This window comes from Numenius arquata, chromosome 3 (genome assembly GCF_964106895.1).
Source record: "Numenius arquata chromosome 3, bNumArq3.hap1.1, whole genome shotgun sequence".
NCBI lineage: Eukaryota > Metazoa > Chordata > Aves > Charadriiformes > Scolopacidae > Numenius > Numenius arquata.
The window spans coordinates 10,192,422-10,211,831 of NC_133578.1; the positions used below are offsets into that span (position 1 = coordinate 10,192,422).

Below are 19,410 nucleotides of genomic sequence, written 5' to 3' on the forward strand. Positions count from 1 at the left end.
AGCCCTTAAAAGGTTAGTTGGTTTGGGTTTGTTTTTCTTCAAACTAAAATAACAATGCTGAAAGAAGCCTAGAATCAGCTGGCTAGGCATGCAGAATAAAATCTGTCTCTGCTCTTGACTCTTCCTTGACTACCTTGTTTTCCTTAGGATTTTAGCTGCTTGGTTTGACAGGACAATTCATGCAGCTGTTTCTGATGCTTTTGTTTGCTCTAGATTTATAGAAGATGTTGAGCCGTGACAATAAGAATCCAGCCTCTTGAACTGGAATGCTCTTTGCTTCTAAAAAATTTGCTGGCTTGCATCAAAGTCATAAATACAATAATGTTGCTTGTGTCAAATCTCTTTATTGCACAGCCACGTGGGGAAGAGATTACCTTTTCCTTCTTCTCTTAGCCACCGTGATAAAGTTTTGATATGGAGTTGTGAGGAGAGGTAAAGGAAGGATGCCATTAAGAGAAGGGAAGACAAATGGAAAATCGGGGTGCTGTCTAGACACACACTCACTTTGTTATATCGGTGTCATCCAGCTTAAGAACTGCATTCACCTTTCAAAAAAATATCTGAGCATACTCTACAATAGCAGTTCATCTTCCCAAATACTTTTGTAAGCTACAACCCTGAAAAACATATAAACCATCTCCTATTTTTTCCCAGTTGGTCAGAATAAAAAGAAGAAAATCATAGTCTCTGCAAAATCTTGTATAGTTCATCCAAACACTTCTCTCTATTTTAGCTGTCATCTTAAGGTGTTTAGCTGCTCAGGGCTTTCTGAGCTCCTCAATGAGTGGTTGCAATGCCCTAGGAATGTTGAGAATCACAGGAATATTAAATGTCTTATTCTGCATAACTAAAACTAGATGTTCATTCATAGGAGTTGATAGACCATGTGAATTTGTAGGAGCATCGAGTCTTCCTTACAAGCTCTGGATAAGTGTTCTTGATATATTGTCACTTCTTCTAATTAATAAAACTCTTTCTGTATGCAAAGAGAGAACAGACTTGAGCAGCAGGTAAGTTCTGCCCAGCACCTTTCTCCAATTGTTATTAGAAAAACTAAGAATGAATTTATGAAGGTGTAAGTAACACTAACACCTACAAAATGTAATTTGAGAACATAAATGTAACCATAAAATCATGTTACTTAAAAAAAAATAAATCATAAAGCAACTTCATTTTTCCATAGAAATTGTATTCTCCAATATCTTTACGTTCTTCTCTTAATTGTGGCAGAAAAAAAGGTAGCTAAATGGCCTGCAACACTAAAAGAGGTAATTCTTTAATGCTAGAAAAAGAATCCTTAACTTCTACTAAGCACTAGCTGCAGATGACCTGTAACAAAACTATATGAAGTGCTAAGTAATTATTTAAACATTGTATTTTCCACTTCATTGCAAAATTTTATGAATCTTTTTTCTGGTGCACTGCAAGTATGTACTACTATAACCTTATGTAAATAATTTTTTGTCCCACTTTCTACATAAATTCAACAAAGGATTATTTGTAAATAAGGATAGTTAATATTTCAGGTGCGAACTAAGCAATAAAGGATACACGTTTTAATTATTAAACTAATTCAAAGAATTCTTTCTTTGAATATGGGTATGAAACTATTCAAAAATACTGCACAGAGAAATAAACCACACACACATATATTCCAGACTTGTACTCAAATTCATGTAAAGGCCTTGCCTTTACTTTATGGTCACTCCACATCATAACGGCAGTAGAATTAATTAGTAGCAATACGTGGCCCCTGTGAGGAATGTTTGTGAACACTTTGTCCATGGAAAGAAGGTGAATGTGAAAGAGGTGCTGCACAGGTTTGAAATGAGCTAGAATGAGAATCAGAGGCATTTGGGCATCACAACTTTCTCAGACACCAATTAAAATAGAAATCAATGGACGTGAGCTCCTAAATAACTTTGAATCTGACACTTAAAATATTAAAATCCACCAGTGGAAAGCCCATGTCTTGTACATAGTCAAAATTATAATTAAAAAAAAATAAAACAAAAAAGAAAAAATCTAGCTCTTCCTCAAGATTATTGGTGGTAGCAGAAGCCAATAGTCAAGGTCAAGCAAATTAAATTTACTCCATTATGGATTGCTAGTTGAGGGGGTTTTTTTATGTGGCTGCTCTAACGGAAGGAAAGGCTAATATTAGCAAATCTGCTGCTATATAATCCCCTTCGTATTCATGTGTTGGCCTTAGCTGTGCTAGGGCTCATTATCTGTTAACATACACGCACACATTCCTGTGGCAGAGCTTATTCATGCAGGTACACAGATCTTTGCTGACTACCCCTCCTGTTTGAAAACCTCCTGCTTAGTGGCTTGCATCCTCATAGGTTACATAAAACTGATATTTGAATGGAAATTATTCTACTGATATTTGAATGGAAATTATTCTCCTGATATTTGAATGGAAATTAAAAATAATGAGATTTGCTCATTATTATTAATAAAATCAATACTAGCTAGCATTTATGTGACTTCTAGATTCTCCATCACATTTTCAATCATAAAACTACGGAGCCAGCTGTCAAAGGGCCTTTGAGGGTTTGTTCTTCCCTTGAGCTGAAAGTTTTTCTGATATTTATCAAATTAATTGCAGGATTTATAAAGTGAGTTTTCTTAGAAATGCTTTATAAAGGAGGCTGGGTTTCTGTTGAAGAGCTAGCAGTGAACAGAGGATGGAATAAAATTGCATCTACTAGAAGCTCTCAAAGGACTTTTGTATCTAAAACAAAAAATGGAAAATGAGTCAAAACAGTCAAGTTCAGTGGTCCCTTTATAATGATCTAAAAATAATTTGCTTCTATCTCTAACAGATAAAAGCAAACTTCTGAAAATTGTGAGCTACATTTAAATTTTATAAATTTGCTATAAAAATACAGCGTCACTTCACATAATGAGTTGAAATTCTGTTATCTGGATGAATCACCGTCCTCCGAAGAGCGGTTCCTAAGCAGCATGCTGTCCTTGAAAGTGCTTGAAAACAGAGAGCTGCAATGAAGCTGGCCTGGGAAGCTGCCGTCTGGAGAAGACAGACACTTCTTTAGCACAACTGTAGAGAGGGGAGCTCGGACAGGGGAGGATTAAGCTAAGTTAAGAACTTTCAGACTGACAGAAAAAAATAAAATTATGACAAGGCTGGCTCTGAGGAGATTCATTTCAACATTGGCAGTCAGAAGAGTTTTACAGGCGGTGTTTGGTAAGGCAATAAGGACTAGGAAATATGTTTTGCAATTCCTCGCCTTTCTCGCAAGCCCTTTTCTCAGCAATTCTCAGGTAGCCAGGGAACAGTGAGAAAAGTTGCAAAGTACAATGTAAAGGATTTCTATGCTTGGTTATAAAACTATTTTCCAGAGAGTACTATTTTCCACCCCTTTGTGTTTTGCATCACTCAGACTTCTCAGCCCACAAAGCTCCAAACATCCAGATGGAAAGATGACGCTCTTGTATTTACTGTTAATTCCATCATCTAGCTCCAACTCCTTAGCCACGTATTTATTTGCTTATTTTAAGAGCAATGGAACAGTTGGTGATACCAGTTATCTTTTGAGGATACACACTGCCATACTTGAGAGAAGAAACTATGAAGAAGCAATTTCTGAAACCATTGAAAAGAATCAGAGTATTTTCATTGTTTTCATTGTACTTTGACGCAACAGCAACTTGTAATATTGTAACTGTACATAAAATTAAAGTAAGTTCTCCTTTAGTTTTAGCACAAGGAAAGTGTGTTTTCGTTTTGTTTTGTCTCTTTCTTGGTGTTGAGGGTTTTTTATAATTTCATGCAATATTTACTTGCTTTTCTGTTATTTAGAACCCATGAATACCTGCAAGTCTCCTAATTTTTTAAAATTCCCTCTTCTCTTCTGCAAAGTATACCCTGGTTTCTGAGACATTGTAACATGTTGCCATAGCAATCTTTGAGGAGAACTAAGCCTTTGCATTCACAGGACAAGACAACAGTGGGGTAATTATCAAGAAAAAATAAATCCCTTTGAGACTTTATTCAAGCCTGTGTATTATAGGACCAGGTTATTTCAGCCAAGAGGGAGGAAGAAGTGGGAGATTTCAATGCATTTGACGCGTGAACTGGAATGTAAGTATCCGGATGTGGCACATAACTTACACATAATAAACAGGAGTACAAGGATGGGACACAAGGTTTCTAGGAAAGGAAGATTTTGAGATCATCTGGGCTGCTTTAATGGTGGCCCACTCATAGTCCGCAATCCACAAATGAAGTACCCTCACACAAGAAAAAGACAACCTAATTTCCTGCAGAAGCAGGAACAAACTGATCATATTCTGGCCTGTGTGGGCCCCTGAACATGAAACTTTTGCAGTTATTCTGATTTTTGTTTGTTTGCTTGCAGTCTTTATTAGCTGAGTTATTCAAATTGTGACAAGATTCTTTTATTCCTTTATGAAGTTCACAGAATTGGACTGACAATTGTTGAAACATTTATAGGTTAAAGGGCTTCTTTATCTGTTTGTTTCCCTTACTGCTTTTAGGTCTGGGTGCCTTTTAAAGGAATAAAGTGTTGTTCAGTAATTCTTTAGCTGGCATTTTAAAAGTGGCGTAAATTAACAAAACGAGACACAAATCAGAAAGGAGCAATATACAGACAAAGCACGCAAAGCTGCCTGTGAAGCAGACACATGCTGTCTGCCAACCCTGACATTTTTACCAGTGCCTCATTGTTTCAGATGCTGCTTTAGGCTTAACTTGCAGCAGTACTGTGAAAAGACTCCTCTTGACAAGCTCTGTCAGGTTCTGCCTATTGGAAGCTCAAGCGGCAAAATGTGACACATTTAGCACTCAGAAGTCCTTTTCTCCTAATAATAAAAGCTGGTAAGTAATGCAGATAGTTTTCTCTTAGCTGCTGGCTTACACTAGAGCACTTTTTAGGAATACTATAGGAAAGAATAACCAAAATCATGCCTGCGTTAAGAGCCTGGGAAAGGATTTATTTGCTTTTTCACCTGGTGAGTGAAGTGCCATGTGAAAGTTAACCAGCAAAACAGCCTGGTCATTCTGACTACAGTCATTGTCTTTCATTTCTGTAACATTTCATCATTGTCTCAGCTTTTGAAGTTGGGACCCCTAAGTAAGGCAAGCTGGACCCTGCTTGCTGTGGGTAACATAGTGGTGCTGTGAGAGGTTTCTGTTTTGTCAGATGGTGCTGTTCCTTCAGTGAACGTGAATGCAAGTGAAGAATATTGATCTGAAGATCGTTCATTTAGACGGGACTACTCTGACCCAGAAAATACTCCTCTGCCTCAAAAACGAGCAATGAATTTCCTGTCCCTGAACTCTGCCCCTTTACAGTCTGTGATGGTAAGTGTGCTGCTGTTGTGGATGTCCCATCCCTGGAAGCATTCAAGGCCAGATTCGACAGGGCTTTGAGTAACTTTGGTCTACTGGGAGGTGCCCCTGCCCATGGCAGGGGGGTTGGAACTAGATGATCTTTAAGGTTCCTTCCAACCCAAACCATTCTGATTCCAAATTTCACTGACCTTCTTTGATCTTTTCTTCTTCACTGACCTCAACAACTTCAAACTCCAAAGAGAGTTCTTTGGAGATCTCTCAGTAGCACCATATGACCTGGTAAGGGAAAAGAGCCTGTGTTCTGTCCAGTAACTCCCACTGAAATTGTCCAGGTAACAGACTAAGGGGAAACAAAGGAGGTGGAAATACTGGTCCTTTACGGATGGTAGGCTAGGATAAAGGATACCTCCCAAAGACCTTAGATATAATACCTTAAACGCACCTTAGATATAATTCTTTAGGAAGAATTACTTTGCTGAGAGGGTGGTCAGGCACTGGAACAGCCTGCCCAGGGAGGTGGTGGAATCGCCATCCCTGGAGGTATTTAAGAAACGTGTAGACATGGCACTTCAGGGCATGCTCTAGTGTCCGAGACTGTTGGTTTGTGTCTGTTTGTGGGTGGGGTGGGGTGTGGTTGTGGGCGTTTGTTTTGGTTTGGTTTTGGTGTTTGGTGTTCTGGGATTTTTGTTTTTGGGGGTTTTTTTGTTTTGTTTTTGTTTTGGTGGGGTTTTTTTTGGTTTTTTTTTTGGTTGGACTCCATGATCTCAAAAGGTCCCACCCAACCAAAAATATTCTGTGATACCGAGGATGCTATATGATCCTGTCACTACTTGTCACCATTTATTAGTCGGGAGGTGACAAAGCTCATCACTGCCACCTCCTTTATGTGTACCACCCTATTAACATCTATTACAGGCTTTAAAAGAGGTTGTGTAACAAGTTTAAAATTATTTTTGAAACATCTTGATTTTGAGGGTTGTTACTGGAAAGGGCTTGGAGAAGGGCGCATTTTCAGAGGCTGGGCGAGTGCTCTTAGTAAAAAAAACCGTGCCATGAACCTGCTCCGAAACAGCCGCGAAGATAGAGATTGTTCCAGCCACTTAAAAAATTTAAGAGAGCTTCCGAGTTTGGGGGTGTTTTTTTCTAAGTCGAGAAATTCCCATTTAAATACTGCAGCCTAGAAATAACCTCCTGTCCGGTACTAAAACCCTCACCAACCTTGCAGGCAGCGGTGGATGCAGGCAACCGGCGGCGAGGTGACGCTCCGGCCGCGGCGCTGAGGGGAGAACATGGCGGGCGGGGGCCGTGAGGGGAAAGGGACGCCCCGCCGCCTCAGGGGGACCGCGAGGGGAAAGGGACGCCCCGCCGCCTCAGGGGGAAGCGTGAGGGGAAAGGGGCGTCCCGCCGCCTCAGGGGGAAGCGTGAGGGGAAAGGGGCGTCCCGCCGCCTCAGGGGGGCAGCGAGGGGAACGGGGCGTCCCGCCACCGCAGGGGTGCGGTGAGAAGCGGGGACTCCGCTGCCTCAGGGTGGGCCGTGAGGAGAAGGGGATGCCCCGCCGCCTCAGGGGAGCCGTCAGGAGAAGGGGATGCCTCGCCGCCTCAGGGGAGCCGTCAGGAGAAGCCGGCAGAAGCGGCGCCTCTCCCCACACCGGCGCGGTCCGGCCGCCGCGGAGGGGCTCCGCCACCGCCCCCGAGGCGGCCGCCGGGGCGGGGCGGGAGCGGCGGTGCCGCCCTCCCCGTGCCTGCCCCTCGCCGCGGTCCCTGGTCGCCGCCGCAGCCGCCCGGTTATGGGCGTGAGGAGCGGCGGGCCCGGGCGGCGGCGGGTGGCCGGCGGCGCCGCGGCGGGGGGTGGAGCGGGCTGCGGTGGCGACCAGCCGCTGAGGGAAGCCCGGCGTGGGCTCCTGCTCGCCGGCAGCGGGGCCGGGAAGGGGGAGAGTGCTGGTGTGCGGGAGTAGTGAGGGGCTGAGCTCCTGTCCCGGGCATGGCGGAGACCCTGAGCCCCTGCACCCCACGGGGACAGTGTCAGGCCAACATGGGTGCCAACACCTCGTCGGCCAACGTGGATGCCAACTCCTCCTCGGCTGCCTCCGCGCTGGAGGGCAGCAGTGCGTGGAGGGGCCGTGAGCCCTTCTCCATCTTCACCATCCTCATCCTGACCCTGCTGGTGCTCCTGACTGTGGCCACCTTTCTCTGGAACCTGCTGGTGTTAGCGACCATCCTGCGAGTGAAGGCTTTCCACCGGGTGCCCCACAACCTCGTGGCCTCCACGGCGGTGTCGGATGTGCTGGTGGCAGCCCTGGTGATGCCGCTGAGCTTGGTGAAGGAGCTGTCAGCTGGGCGGCGTTGGCGGCTGGGCCGGGAGCTATGCCTCGTGTGGGTCTGCTTCGATGTGCTGTGCTGCACGGCCAGCATCTGGAACGTCACCGCCATCGCCCTGGACCGCTACTGGTCCATCACCCGCCACCTGGAGTACACGTTGCTCACCCGCCGCCGCATCTCCAACGTCATGATCGCTCTCACCTGGGCACTCTCCGCCGCCATTTCTCTTGCCCCCCTCTTCGGCTGGGGGGAGACCTACAGCCCTGAGCAGGAACGCTGCCAGGTCAGCCAGGAGCCCTCCTACACCATCGTCTCCACCGGCGGGGCTTTCTACCTGCCCCTCTGCGTGGTGCTCTTCGTCTACTGGAAGATCTACAAGGCGGCCAAGTTCCGCATGGGGAGCCGCAGGAGGAACGCAGTGGTGCCCCTGCCCGAGGCTCCCCAGGTAAGGGTGGGGACAGGGAGGAGATCCCCCGCTGCCTGCCCTGGGCACCTGTGCTCCTGCTTCTCCTCTGCTCCCAGCCACCACACCGGCGTTGGTGGTTTCGGCAAGTGAGAAGACCGAGACGTGCCCTGGGGCTCTCGTGAGAATTTAGCTGTGTTACAGACTAGGTGTGAGCCGTAATTAGCCAGTCAAAAAGTGCCACTCTTGGAGAAGAGTTTCATTCTCATTCTTTTCTTAAGTGTGCTGTAGGAGTCAGTGACATGTGCAGTCACTGCCAGTCTGGAGAGCCATTTAAAAATCATCTCTTTAGTCTGAATTTAGGATTCCTTGGGTGTTTTTTCTCTTTACTTTTTTACAGTGTTGCTGGGGTAAACAAAGACATAAACAGATCCCTAGGTTGCGTATAGAGTAAACGCACGCACATTTATCTGCCAGCAGGGACTTTGTGTGGGATCTATTGGTGTCTGAATAGATTTTAACAAGGAAATTATACACTTTGTTTATGTGCTTGTGCTGTTTTACCTTGAATGCTGGGAACATATGCTCACTGCATAGTATTGAAGTAACGAGCAATGAATGGTTTCTATTTTAAAATTACCAGCTGTGTTAAAAATCATGTCCTCCTCCTCCTTATCCCAAGCATTGCCTGTAATCCTGCAAAGCCCTGCAAAGTCAGGTGGGAGTTGTTATTCATTTTAGGAATGCAGTTAGCTAACAGGAAAACTGTGTCCCTGTTAAAGGGTTGGGGTCAGCCCGTTGTGTCCTGTTACGTCAGGGTCTCTGGATGACAACGCTGTCACCCATGCTAAGTCGCCGAGGTGCCCGGTAGCGCTCTCTGTAAACTCCTTCTGCTTTCTGTCACATACCCTTACTTTCACTCCTGACTGTGGAGGAACTGCTTCTTTATAGTACATTTTTGTGGTTGTGTGTTGCGCTTGCTGAGTTCAGTCCCTTCCCATTAACAAAAGATGAGCTGTGTGCAGGTTAGAGATAGATACCTAGAAAGACATGGAACGTTTCTGTTCAATTTGGGCTAATCCTGCAGAGCCTCACTCCTCTGCTAAATCCCTCTAACTTTGATTTGGAGTCATGGTAGGAAATGGTTTATTATGGTCATGAATAAAAGTCTGAAAGTTGTGTCCCGATTCTAGCAAGAGGCGACAGGACTGGCAGTTATATGCAGTCAGACTTGCACACTTGGATCCTAATGTCCTGAAGATGTTTTTAATATAAATTGATTTATGAAGCTGTCTTCTATGCAAAAGCAGAAAACGTGTTAGAAAAGATGAGAATGTCCCCTCTAGTGGCATTCTTTTTTTTTTCCCTATGGCCTTCATCCCCTTGTTTGCACCAAATTTCTTTCCAAGTTCTTTTAAGTATGATGAATGTATTGCTTGGAGTTAATGTATAATCTTTCCAAGCATGAGAGCTAACTGAATATTTGCAGTGGGTTTGCGTGCTCTATATTACATACTCATGCAGGACTAGTTGTTGGGGATCTAAAATTCTGGGAAGCTAAATGAAGCTGAGGCATTGCTGCTTCAGCTTTAGCCTGTTGTTGCTTATGTCAGTTTTAACACAAAATCGGGTGTCTCTTAATTGTCATAGTTCTGTCTGCAAAAGCCCTTGCGTGGGCACAGCCAGGCTGGCAGGTAAGTGCTTTTTGCTGATGCAGTGTCTGGGAGCTGGTTTAGGTTATACTGATAAAAGAGTGCCTGTCAGCTCGAGCTAATAGCCATTTTGGAGGGGTAGCCATTATAGCTGTTATTGCAATACCAGCAAATGCTCAAGCCAGTAGTTCTTCATCTTTCTCGTATTGGCACTGATTGACATATTAAGTTCTTCTTTTATAATAGTGATTCTTAAATCTGCAATTGGTGTATAGCGCCAACCTTCCCCATTGTCCCAGCAGCTTCATTTGCTAACTTAAATAAGACGACTTTTGTGATTCACATGCAAAACTTGACTCATCACATTTTACATCATCATGCCCAGCTGCACACAAGTACGTGAGATGAACCTGTGGATCAAGGGAGCTGGTGGCATTCAGGATGCATTTATTAGTTTTCTCTCTAAGTTAAGAGACTGAGACTTATTCACAAAATTTTATCCTGATCTCACTTAAGCTTATAGGAGCGGGTTCCATCACGTCCACAGGAACAGCAGCAGTTCCCCAGGGAATTCAGGAGAAGAACCTTCAAACACATCAATACTGTTCCTTTGGGAAAACCCATTTTTTTAACATGCAAACACAAAGGTAACATTGCCAGGGAATGTGGCAAACCTGGTGAGATAATCCAGCTTTGCTTCTCTGCATGCAGGGGTCATTAGGCTGTCAGCATCAGCTCTGTCCTTTTCTCTGATGGGGCAAATCCTGTCCCACTTCTCGTTTTGCCCATCCACTCTAATTTTACATTTCTTTCTCCCTTAATGTCTCTCCTACCTCTACTTTCTTTCGTCCCTTCCTTCTCTGGGAATGCTCACCCTTCCAGCATCTTTCTTTTGTCACTGTTACTCTGGCTGTGAAGTGCCCTCTGCATCTATATCAGTTCTCACCCCGAGTTGCCCTGCTCTGGTTGATCTAAAAAACATTAGAGGGAATTTCAGCAGCTGATGCCAAAGGCTGGCAGCGCTTCCCGGGCTGGGAGAGACGTGTGTGTTGCACTCAGGAATTAGCTGTCAGGTAGCCCGGAGTTGGGACTGTGGCCTGAGGTATACTCGGCAGTGTAGCTGGTTAATTCTAGAAAGTGAATTGAACGAGGGAAGTATTTAAGATTATTGTTCTCACGTGCCAGAGGAAGAAACGGCTGCACCGCGTGGAGCAATTATGATGATACCTTCATGTTTTTGCACAGTGCGTTTCGGCCAACAGAGCCAGGTGCCCAAGTGCTTTGCAGGTTGCCTCTGTGTGTATATGTATATATATTATATATATGTATGTAATATATGTACATATATATACACACATATATATGTCTATATATGCATACATATGCAGAGAAAGGGCAGTTGTCTCAGAGCTGAGAGTTGGCATACATATGTTTCTATACTCTTATAGAGGTGCAGAATAGAATAGTTACAAAATAACTACTTTGAGTCATTTTTGGTTAAAATTGTATTTTTGAAAAACACTTTTTGAAGTATTTGAAAAAAATTAAAGTGAGGGGGATGGACGTGAAACATCTGAAGTACTTCTGGTTTTAATGAGAGTTTGTTTCTTACTTTCCCTTGGAACAAAAAAAATGCAGAATTGGGACCCTAAATTAGGCTGGTGCTTTTAGAATTATGTTGCTAATAATGAAACTCTTTAAAGAGTGAGTCATAAAAAAAACCAGTGACACACCATCACTGACACTGACAACTATACTCTGTCACACCTTGTTGACAGTAGGTAATAATTCTCTCTGTAAGTAGTCCAATTGAAATAAGTGAGACTGCCTGAAAAACAGGAGATAACTGCTGTTTAGGGCCCTTTTAAATCCATGAAGTCACTTGTAGCGTAGGTTTTGGCCAGCAAGAACAAGGATGGCAGAATCTGAATGTCAGGTTTACTTACGTGTGGCAATTGCGGGGCAGGATTAAATTTCGATGTGAGGAGTTAGAAATCAAGTTCTGTTGATGGTTGGTTTTGTGTTGTGTTTTTTTTTTTTTTTTTCTTTTTCCACTCTTAAAGTTCCTCGTATAGTCAGGGTATGAGTAATTAGGCCTGATCCAAACCTTATCAGTTTTGTGAGAGAGCTTCCCACTACTTAGGTAGTATCGGGCCCCAGAGCTCCAATGGTGCAGTGTTGGTTTGCGCCTTGGCCCGTGCAGTCTCTCCAACCCAGGAAACCAGTGAGGACAGCATGGGAGAGAAAATGGATTCTCCTTTTCTCTGAAGGAGTTGCAGGCCTTCTGTTTCGTATTTCTGCCTCTGACTGTGCAAGTAGAAGAGGTGGGTCAGGAAACAAAGTGCAACCGTCCAGAAGAGTGGCAACAGATGTCCGATAGGAGAAAGATGAGGCAGGAAGCTGAGTGGAGTGGCTAGCGATTTCCTGGGAGAAATGCAGAGCTATTCCTGCCTACAGAAGAAGAAAATCCTGTGAAAGAAAGCAGGTATTCTTCTCCCTGTCAAATGTACTATGTGTCGTATCGGTGGAGCATCCAAGAAAGCGCAGACATTCCTATGTTTTGATCCTTAGTTGCGCATTTCAGTTTCTCATGTCCTTGTTTAAAGAGCAAGAAGCGTGCCAAACCTGCACTGAGGAAACGATGATCTTTTTCTTTGCTGAATCACACTGTAATAGGCAAAACTCTGGATTTGTGGTAGTAAGCCAGATTTAATTGATGTTTATCATCTTTACTGTTGTTTAAATCAGAAGTTATTGCAGAGCCTGGAGGCATATTACAAACGCACAAACAGTACCTGCCATGAAGGACCAGTAACAGCAATCATTAAAGCTCTAAGGGACATTTTAGATCAAGGGATTTCATCAGAATCTCCTTGGTGGCATATTTTTAATAATGCTTCTAGGAACACAGGAATTGGGAACATACAGCTCTAGGAGCATACAGCTATTCAGCAGTAGGAATGTACTGGGAATAGACAAACAACAGAGGTGGCATTGAACTGTAGCTGCTGATCAACGTACAGAAGAATGAATTCTGAAACTAAAACCAAACTCCTTTATGTCTCTGGAAGAATTTGTACTTGAGAGCTCTTTTCCTTCATTTAACTCTCTTTATGACGCTCTCACTGCAAAGAGGTCATCTCTGCACTTCGCAGAGCCTGTTGTCCTGGAAATTTCATGAATTTAGAACTGAATTCTGGCCTCAGAGTAGCAGTCCTTTCATACCAGCATTTTCCCCTACTGCTCCTGCAGCAGAACCTGGGTGGAGGGAAGGAAATCTCTGCCCAGGGCTTAGTGTGCTGCCAGCCACTGGGCGAGAACAGCGTTCAACACCGTGCAGAGATGGTCATATGTGAGAGATGTCCCCAGTATGAACTGGGACATCTTCATGGATTGCTTTAATTTACAGTCTGTGACCACCTTTTTCCCCATCAGAGCCTGTTTGTTAGCGCTGATCAGCAGGCCCAAAATAGCGTGAAAAGTTTTATATTGGGCTTGTCCTTTCTTCCATGTGGCACAGGGATAATGGTCAGGTATTGTGACTTAGCTTAGAAATTGGAGTCATGCAAAGCCTCCAGGGCTGGCACTGGAAACCGCAGATTCGGTATAGTCAGAGCTGTGTTTAGTTCAGGAACATCACAACTGAGAAGGCTGGAAAGCAGCTACATAATCTTCTTGGCTTGCGCTCCTGTTCAGAAAATGCCAAATCTCAGTGGATTACCCCATGCCTGCATAAGGGGGAGATCCTGTAGCATGGTTCCCCCGCCAGCGCTGTGTGCCCCAACAGCGTTTCCCTACAGTGAACTAATTTACTTTCCATGTACCTCGTGTGCGTTGGCTTATAACAAACAGCCTTGACAACATAATCTTGGGGGGCCGATAGTTGTAGCAAGGATAATCTTGCACCAGCCAGGCCAGGGAGATGAATCAGGCCTGCAGCAAATCATAGAGACAGCAATAAAATCAAAAAACTTGAAGTTATAATGAAAGGTTGGACTTCCCCAGCTTTGCCATATGCTCTGATACATATTATCCGATATGAACAGCACTTCAGATTATATCCGTGTTTAACTTTAAAAATCTAGTGGACTTGTCCCCTGATGAATCAGCCCCCACGGCAGGGATGAGCTGCTGGCAGTCCTGTAGCAGGTGTGTACGGTGACCAGGCAGAGAGGGAGCACAGTACCGCAAAGCTGACGCATTTACAGGGTCATTGAGCACAGGAGCATTGAGCACAGGGCCTCAACAGAAACCCTCGGTAAAGTCTGGTCCCTTTTGTGACAGTACAAGCCAGGAGCAGCTGGCCAGTGGATCCCAGCCTGCCAAGTGGCAGCACTCACAGCGGGGGGGGTGGCCCTTGGAACGGTACCCCTTGCCGGGAATGCCCGAGAGGCTGGTGTGGTGGCGGGTGAGCCTGGTGGAGAGCCAACTGAGCGAGGGTCGTGTGCGGCTGGTCAGCTGGAAGTCACGTACGGGGTGAGCATTAGACACTGATGATCACGGAAAGCTGAGCTTTCATACAGCTTCCAAGGTTTAAATGCTTGTATGAGTCCTGTTGAAGGCACAGGCTGAAGGACCTTCCTGAGCAGGGACACTACTTACCTTTTCAAGGAACATCCTTTCAAAAGGATTTCTTATGGAAAATTGAAGGAAAATATCTCCACTCTGCCAGGGATATGTACAGTTTACTTAATGGAAAGTTCCATGAGAGATCCCGTTATTTTTCCAAGCGTGCCAGGCTATTTGCACTGTTATTATTATTACTGTTATTACAACATTATTCAGAAGCCCCAGGCAGAACTAGTCAAAAAATAATTGAAAAATCAGCTGTGACAACAGAGGAAGTAGAAATTACGTTGACAGGAAGACAACTGCTGTCTTGTAATTTACAAAAAAATACCATGATCTATTTTACTTGCTGCTTAGTATTCAGAGGCCTGATCTAACAACCAGTGGAGTTTGCGGAAACTTCTCTGATTTCAGTAGGAGCTTGACCACGCTGTAAATGCATGGTTCCTTAGGGAAAATACCTGAGGACTGTGGTGTCTTCTATCAAAATAATTCAAATAACTTTTTCTCACAATATGAAATTAAGTGATAAAAAAGTCTCTACTAGTAAATTCTGCAGTTCAGTCACAAGCCTTCTAAAACCCGAAGTGTTGAAAAGGCCCTGATTTGATGGTGGCACACTGCAAGCTCTGTCTTTTGAGTGAGAGTTGAAGGTTAAATATAGTACCAGACTGTGCCCGATGCTAGTGACAAAGTCCTTTGTATGGCTCATCCCAAGAGGCATTCTTATGTAGCTATTCCTCAGGGCTAAGACGTAATCTTTCAGGGTTGCTTGTCACAAATTTGTCCTCATGTCATCCATTCATCCCTTTTTGCAGAGTGTGATTAAGGATGTGCAGAGCAAGTCCTTCTGCAGACAAATGGTGTGATCCTTGCTACATGAGGGGTGTCCCATTTTAATTGTCAGGACAGATGTGATTTTCATTTTCCTCCATTATTTGCCTGCACCCATAATCTGCTGCTCTTACATTCTGCAGCCATGTCTCACGTCTGAGGGGGAAGACAGGGATATCCATCTTGAAGAGTGATTGTCCGGCCATTGCCAGTGCTTCCCTCTCCGAGCTGCTCTGCTCATATTAAGTAGAGGCCCTCCATCTATTAGAAAGCTCGCACAAAGGTGGCACGCGCATGTGGAACATGCAGCTAATTTAACAACAACCCATCTTTGGAGCGGTGTCAAAGTCTTGCCGTGCCTGTGAATTATCACGTAGGCAAATTTTAGATCCTCGGGTTGCATCCTTAAACGGTTTATTTTACTGCACCGTTCATAGTGCCTAGAACTTTAAGCTCGCAGATACTTTAATCTTCAGATTAAAATCACAAGGGAGTATCTTTTTCTGGATAGCCTCTAAGCACATTAATAACTTGTGCCACAGTCTGGCTGCTGTCCGGGGCACCGTGTTGTACTCACTGGAGTAGCTGACGGTTTCCCCTCTCTTGTGTAACTTCTGTTGAAGCTGGAGCTTAAACTGAAGGCTGATTGAAATGATGGTTTTCTGGCAACGGAGGACTTTTTGTGAGAATACCAAGTAGATCTGAGTGAAATAAAAGAAGACAGGTGACAGAAGAGAGAAAATGAGGACCAGAAAATGCTGCTTCTCCAGGAAAGCTTTTCTTTGATCACTACCAGAGTATTTTATAAGCTAATTGAAAATGGTGGCGCAGTGCCTGAGGGTACGTCACGTTCAGGTGCGTCCTTATGCTCCCATTTCATATACTGTGTTGGCACTGTGACCAGGCTGCACCTGGTGTGATATGCAGCTCTGTCCCTCTCCAGGAGGGAGAAGTGCCTGTGATGAGTGTCAAAGAAGAGCAGAAGGCATCCAAGTTCTGTCTTTCATAAGGGACTCTACTTGATGGGTTTACTTACTACTGAAATATTTCCAAAGTATTCAGTTTTATTTCAGGCATTTAAGATTTTGGGAGGGTGATGAAGTATCAGCATTTTCCAAAGATCAGATGCATTTCTTAAAACTTTCTTTTAATTGAAATCCCATTATTTTGTTAAAAATGGTTCTCATGGAAAAATATTCCTGTAGATTCAGCTGAGGTTTTTGGGATGTGCTCTGTCCCTTCTGCTGAACAAGTGGTAGTGCCAAGCTCCTGCACCCACCTGGGATGGGATTTTGAGCTCTGTATCCAGGCAGTTAGGCTGAAGAAAATATCTTATCGTCTAAAGACAAGGCGTTTGCTGCAGGTCCCTCCCTAACGCCTTAGGGAGATGACCCAAAGGGCCTGCAGTGGAATGAAATGAATTTACGATGCAGGCCTGTGGAGCCCTAAAGGTCACGTAGCAGCAGAGGAGAGTCTAATTTAGGGATAGGCAGAGGCACATGCCTTTGTTAGCCTTCCTCAACAACCTGATTTCCCACTAGGTATCAAGGCATCCAATAAAATAAAATAAACTGAAATAGAATGCCTACAACACACATGGCATCAGTTACTCTTTATTTAATTTTGTTTTTTAGTCGCACTCAGCAGCTTTTCCAACATAATGAGAAGTCTGGCAATTTTGGCACTCTGGGGCATTTTCTTTCTTTTAGCCTGGAAGGAACGGAGTTGGGGCCTTTTGTTGTAGGTGCACAGATGTCGTGCTGTCATTTAAAAGTAATACTTCACTCAAACAAATTGTCTTGGTAAAAATCCATGTTTGCTTTTGTTTTGAGGTGAAGGAAGCTTCGCATGAACCACAGATGGTGTTTACAGCTCGTCATGCAGCTATCACTTTCCAGACAGATGGAGAAACATGGAGAGAACAGAAAGAGAAAAAGGCAGCTCTGATGGTTGGCATCTTAATTGGAGTTTTTGTACTGTGCTGGATCCCTTTCTTCATCACAGAATTAATAAGTCCTCTCTGTTCCTGCAACATCCCACCCATCTGGAAAAGCATCTTTCTTTGGCTTGGCTACTCCAACTCTTTCTTTAATCCTCTCATATATACAGCATTTAACAAAAATTACAACAACGCCTTCAAGAACCTTTTTGTAAAGCAGAGATAAAAGAGGACACAGAGGAGAAAATCATTCCTTTCTTGCATAATACAGAGGTTTCTTGAGGGAGATGTGCCTGCGGTATGTACAGTTTTCATGCGCTAGAGCTACTTAAAAGGATTTAGGAGCAATGAAGAAGATGGAAGATGCTTGAATATAAACCTACTGACAGTTTACCATTCCCCCTTGGAAATATGTATATGATGCTCCAGGGTTGGGCAAAGAAGGTCGAAGCAGTGAATACCTCCTGTCTGCTCTTCGGATCCACACCTGTTAAGGTCTGGAAGCAAAGCACTGTGTGTGTCTAATACCGTGACTGTCAAACCTAACCAGACTGATCTCATCTAACCAGCTACAGGTGCCATTCTGTAGCTCGCTCATCATTAGCAAAGGCACTGGGGGGAACTGCTAATTGAGCAATACTGAAATGTTTATGATATGGGCAGGCTGCTGGCTTCATTTTTGAGATTTATTTGGAGAGGAGGGAATAAACATGCTGTATTCAATCAGTTGTTGCATTCCTGTGAAATTAAAATGGATGACTAAGCAGCTCAAAAACACGCCCTGGTATGATTGAAGGGCTGCGTGTTCTCTAGCGAGCAGCAGTTCTTGACGGGAGGTCTTGGTGAAATACAGGTCAGTTGTGTCCCCTGGGGTTAAGTGACATTTTAGAGCCAAGTGTAGAATCATTCAGAGCTACCGGTAACGCGCTTGCACCCGCTCGCACAGGAGGAGGATCAAGGGCAGCGTTCACTTGTCTTGTGCCTTCTACCCTGCAGGGCTCAGGCTCTCCCTCTTTTCTGAAACCCAGGTGAGCTCAAGGTAGACAGAACTGATACCTCCAAGTGCAGGGGGACTGTACACGTTATTATTTCCTGCTGCCATAAAACTAAGCGTGCGTTTGTGTTCCAAACACCAAACATGCTGTATTCAATCGCTAGGTATGCTGGGAGCCGTACGTGGCTGCTTGTCAGTGGTAGGTGAGTATCCCCACCGCGCTCTCTGGGGTCCTTGCATCATAAATGTTGTGCTCTGTACCCCACCTGAGTGAATTCCACCATTTGTCAGCGTACATCGACTTTCTCCTGCTCTAAGGATGGCATTGATGCCATCGGGTCTAAGCGACTCCAAAACCTGCAAAGTGACTCAAAACCAAGCCTTAAGTTGTTTTTCCAAGATCTAACAAACACTTTTTTCCCAATAATATATACATAAATAAATTAAAAGGTAAGAATTTCCATGCCTACTGCCCTGTATTTGTTCTTCTAGGGAGTTTTACTTCTTCCCCTTCCCTGAGGGGGGATGCTGGCAGTATCTTTGAGTAGTTCTGTTTTTAACTGATAGAGACCCAGCACCCTCTCCCATCCCATCCTAAAGCTTCTTTAGGACCTGCGAAACACCGTAGCCCTGATGGGGCTGGGAAACATCATGGGTGCTGCTGAAGCTGAGGTTTAACCTTTTACACTGCCTTTGCCAGTTTTGTGTTTTCTGCTGCTTAAGCAACCCTTTGACTCGAAGCGTAACCTCAGGGAAATGCCACGAAACTGCACAGAATGACTGAAAGTCACGAATGACGGGTCCAGCAATATGCACCACTGGCATCTTTTGCTCCCTGCAGCGCATCCCGCTCAGCCTCATCTCTGGCTGTTGCCCAGCTAACGGGCATCGCAGCCACACCAGTGCTGACTGGGAAGCTCCTACCAAAGCCTTGATTCCCTGGCAGTCTCGGAGGCACCGGCAGCAAGGAGTGTTTCCAGCAGCTGGGGACTGACGTACGTAACAGCCGTGTCGGAGAGGTGTTCTGAAAAACAGAAAAATGATGCAGCCTGTACTTGCTTAACTGTAAAGCAGAGCTTATTGCAGTGTAGCCTAACACGGTTTGTGTACCTGCTGATGTCAATTCACGCTTACCCTCAGGTACAAGGGCAACTTGGACCGAGGCAAGTTCCAGCTCCTTTCTAAATAAGGGATTTTAATAAATGCTGTCAAAGCACACGTTCCTCCAGTTCCTTACGGGAACCGCCTGGCCTCGTGCTGAGATCAGGCACTGCTGTACTTCACACCCTGCAGTACTGTGAAATTCCAGTGTGACCTGCTGTGTCTGCAGCCACAGGCATCTCCCTATCTTATGTAC

The 19,410-nt window shown here is 44.6% G+C and overlaps 1 protein-coding gene across 1 annotated transcript; it reads left to right on the plus strand.

Moving 5' to 3' along the window:
- Positions 1-7,130: 7,130 nt before the first annotated feature.
- LOC141463262 (5-hydroxytryptamine receptor 5A-like) lies at positions 7,131-17,285 on the plus strand. Its single transcript, XM_074145582.1, is given in 3 exon segments — positions 7,131-7,159; positions 7,198-8,107; positions 16,953-17,285. Coding segments are annotated over 3 exon segments (1,272 nt in total).
- The last annotated feature ends 2,125 nt before the right edge of the window (positions 17,286-19,410 follow it).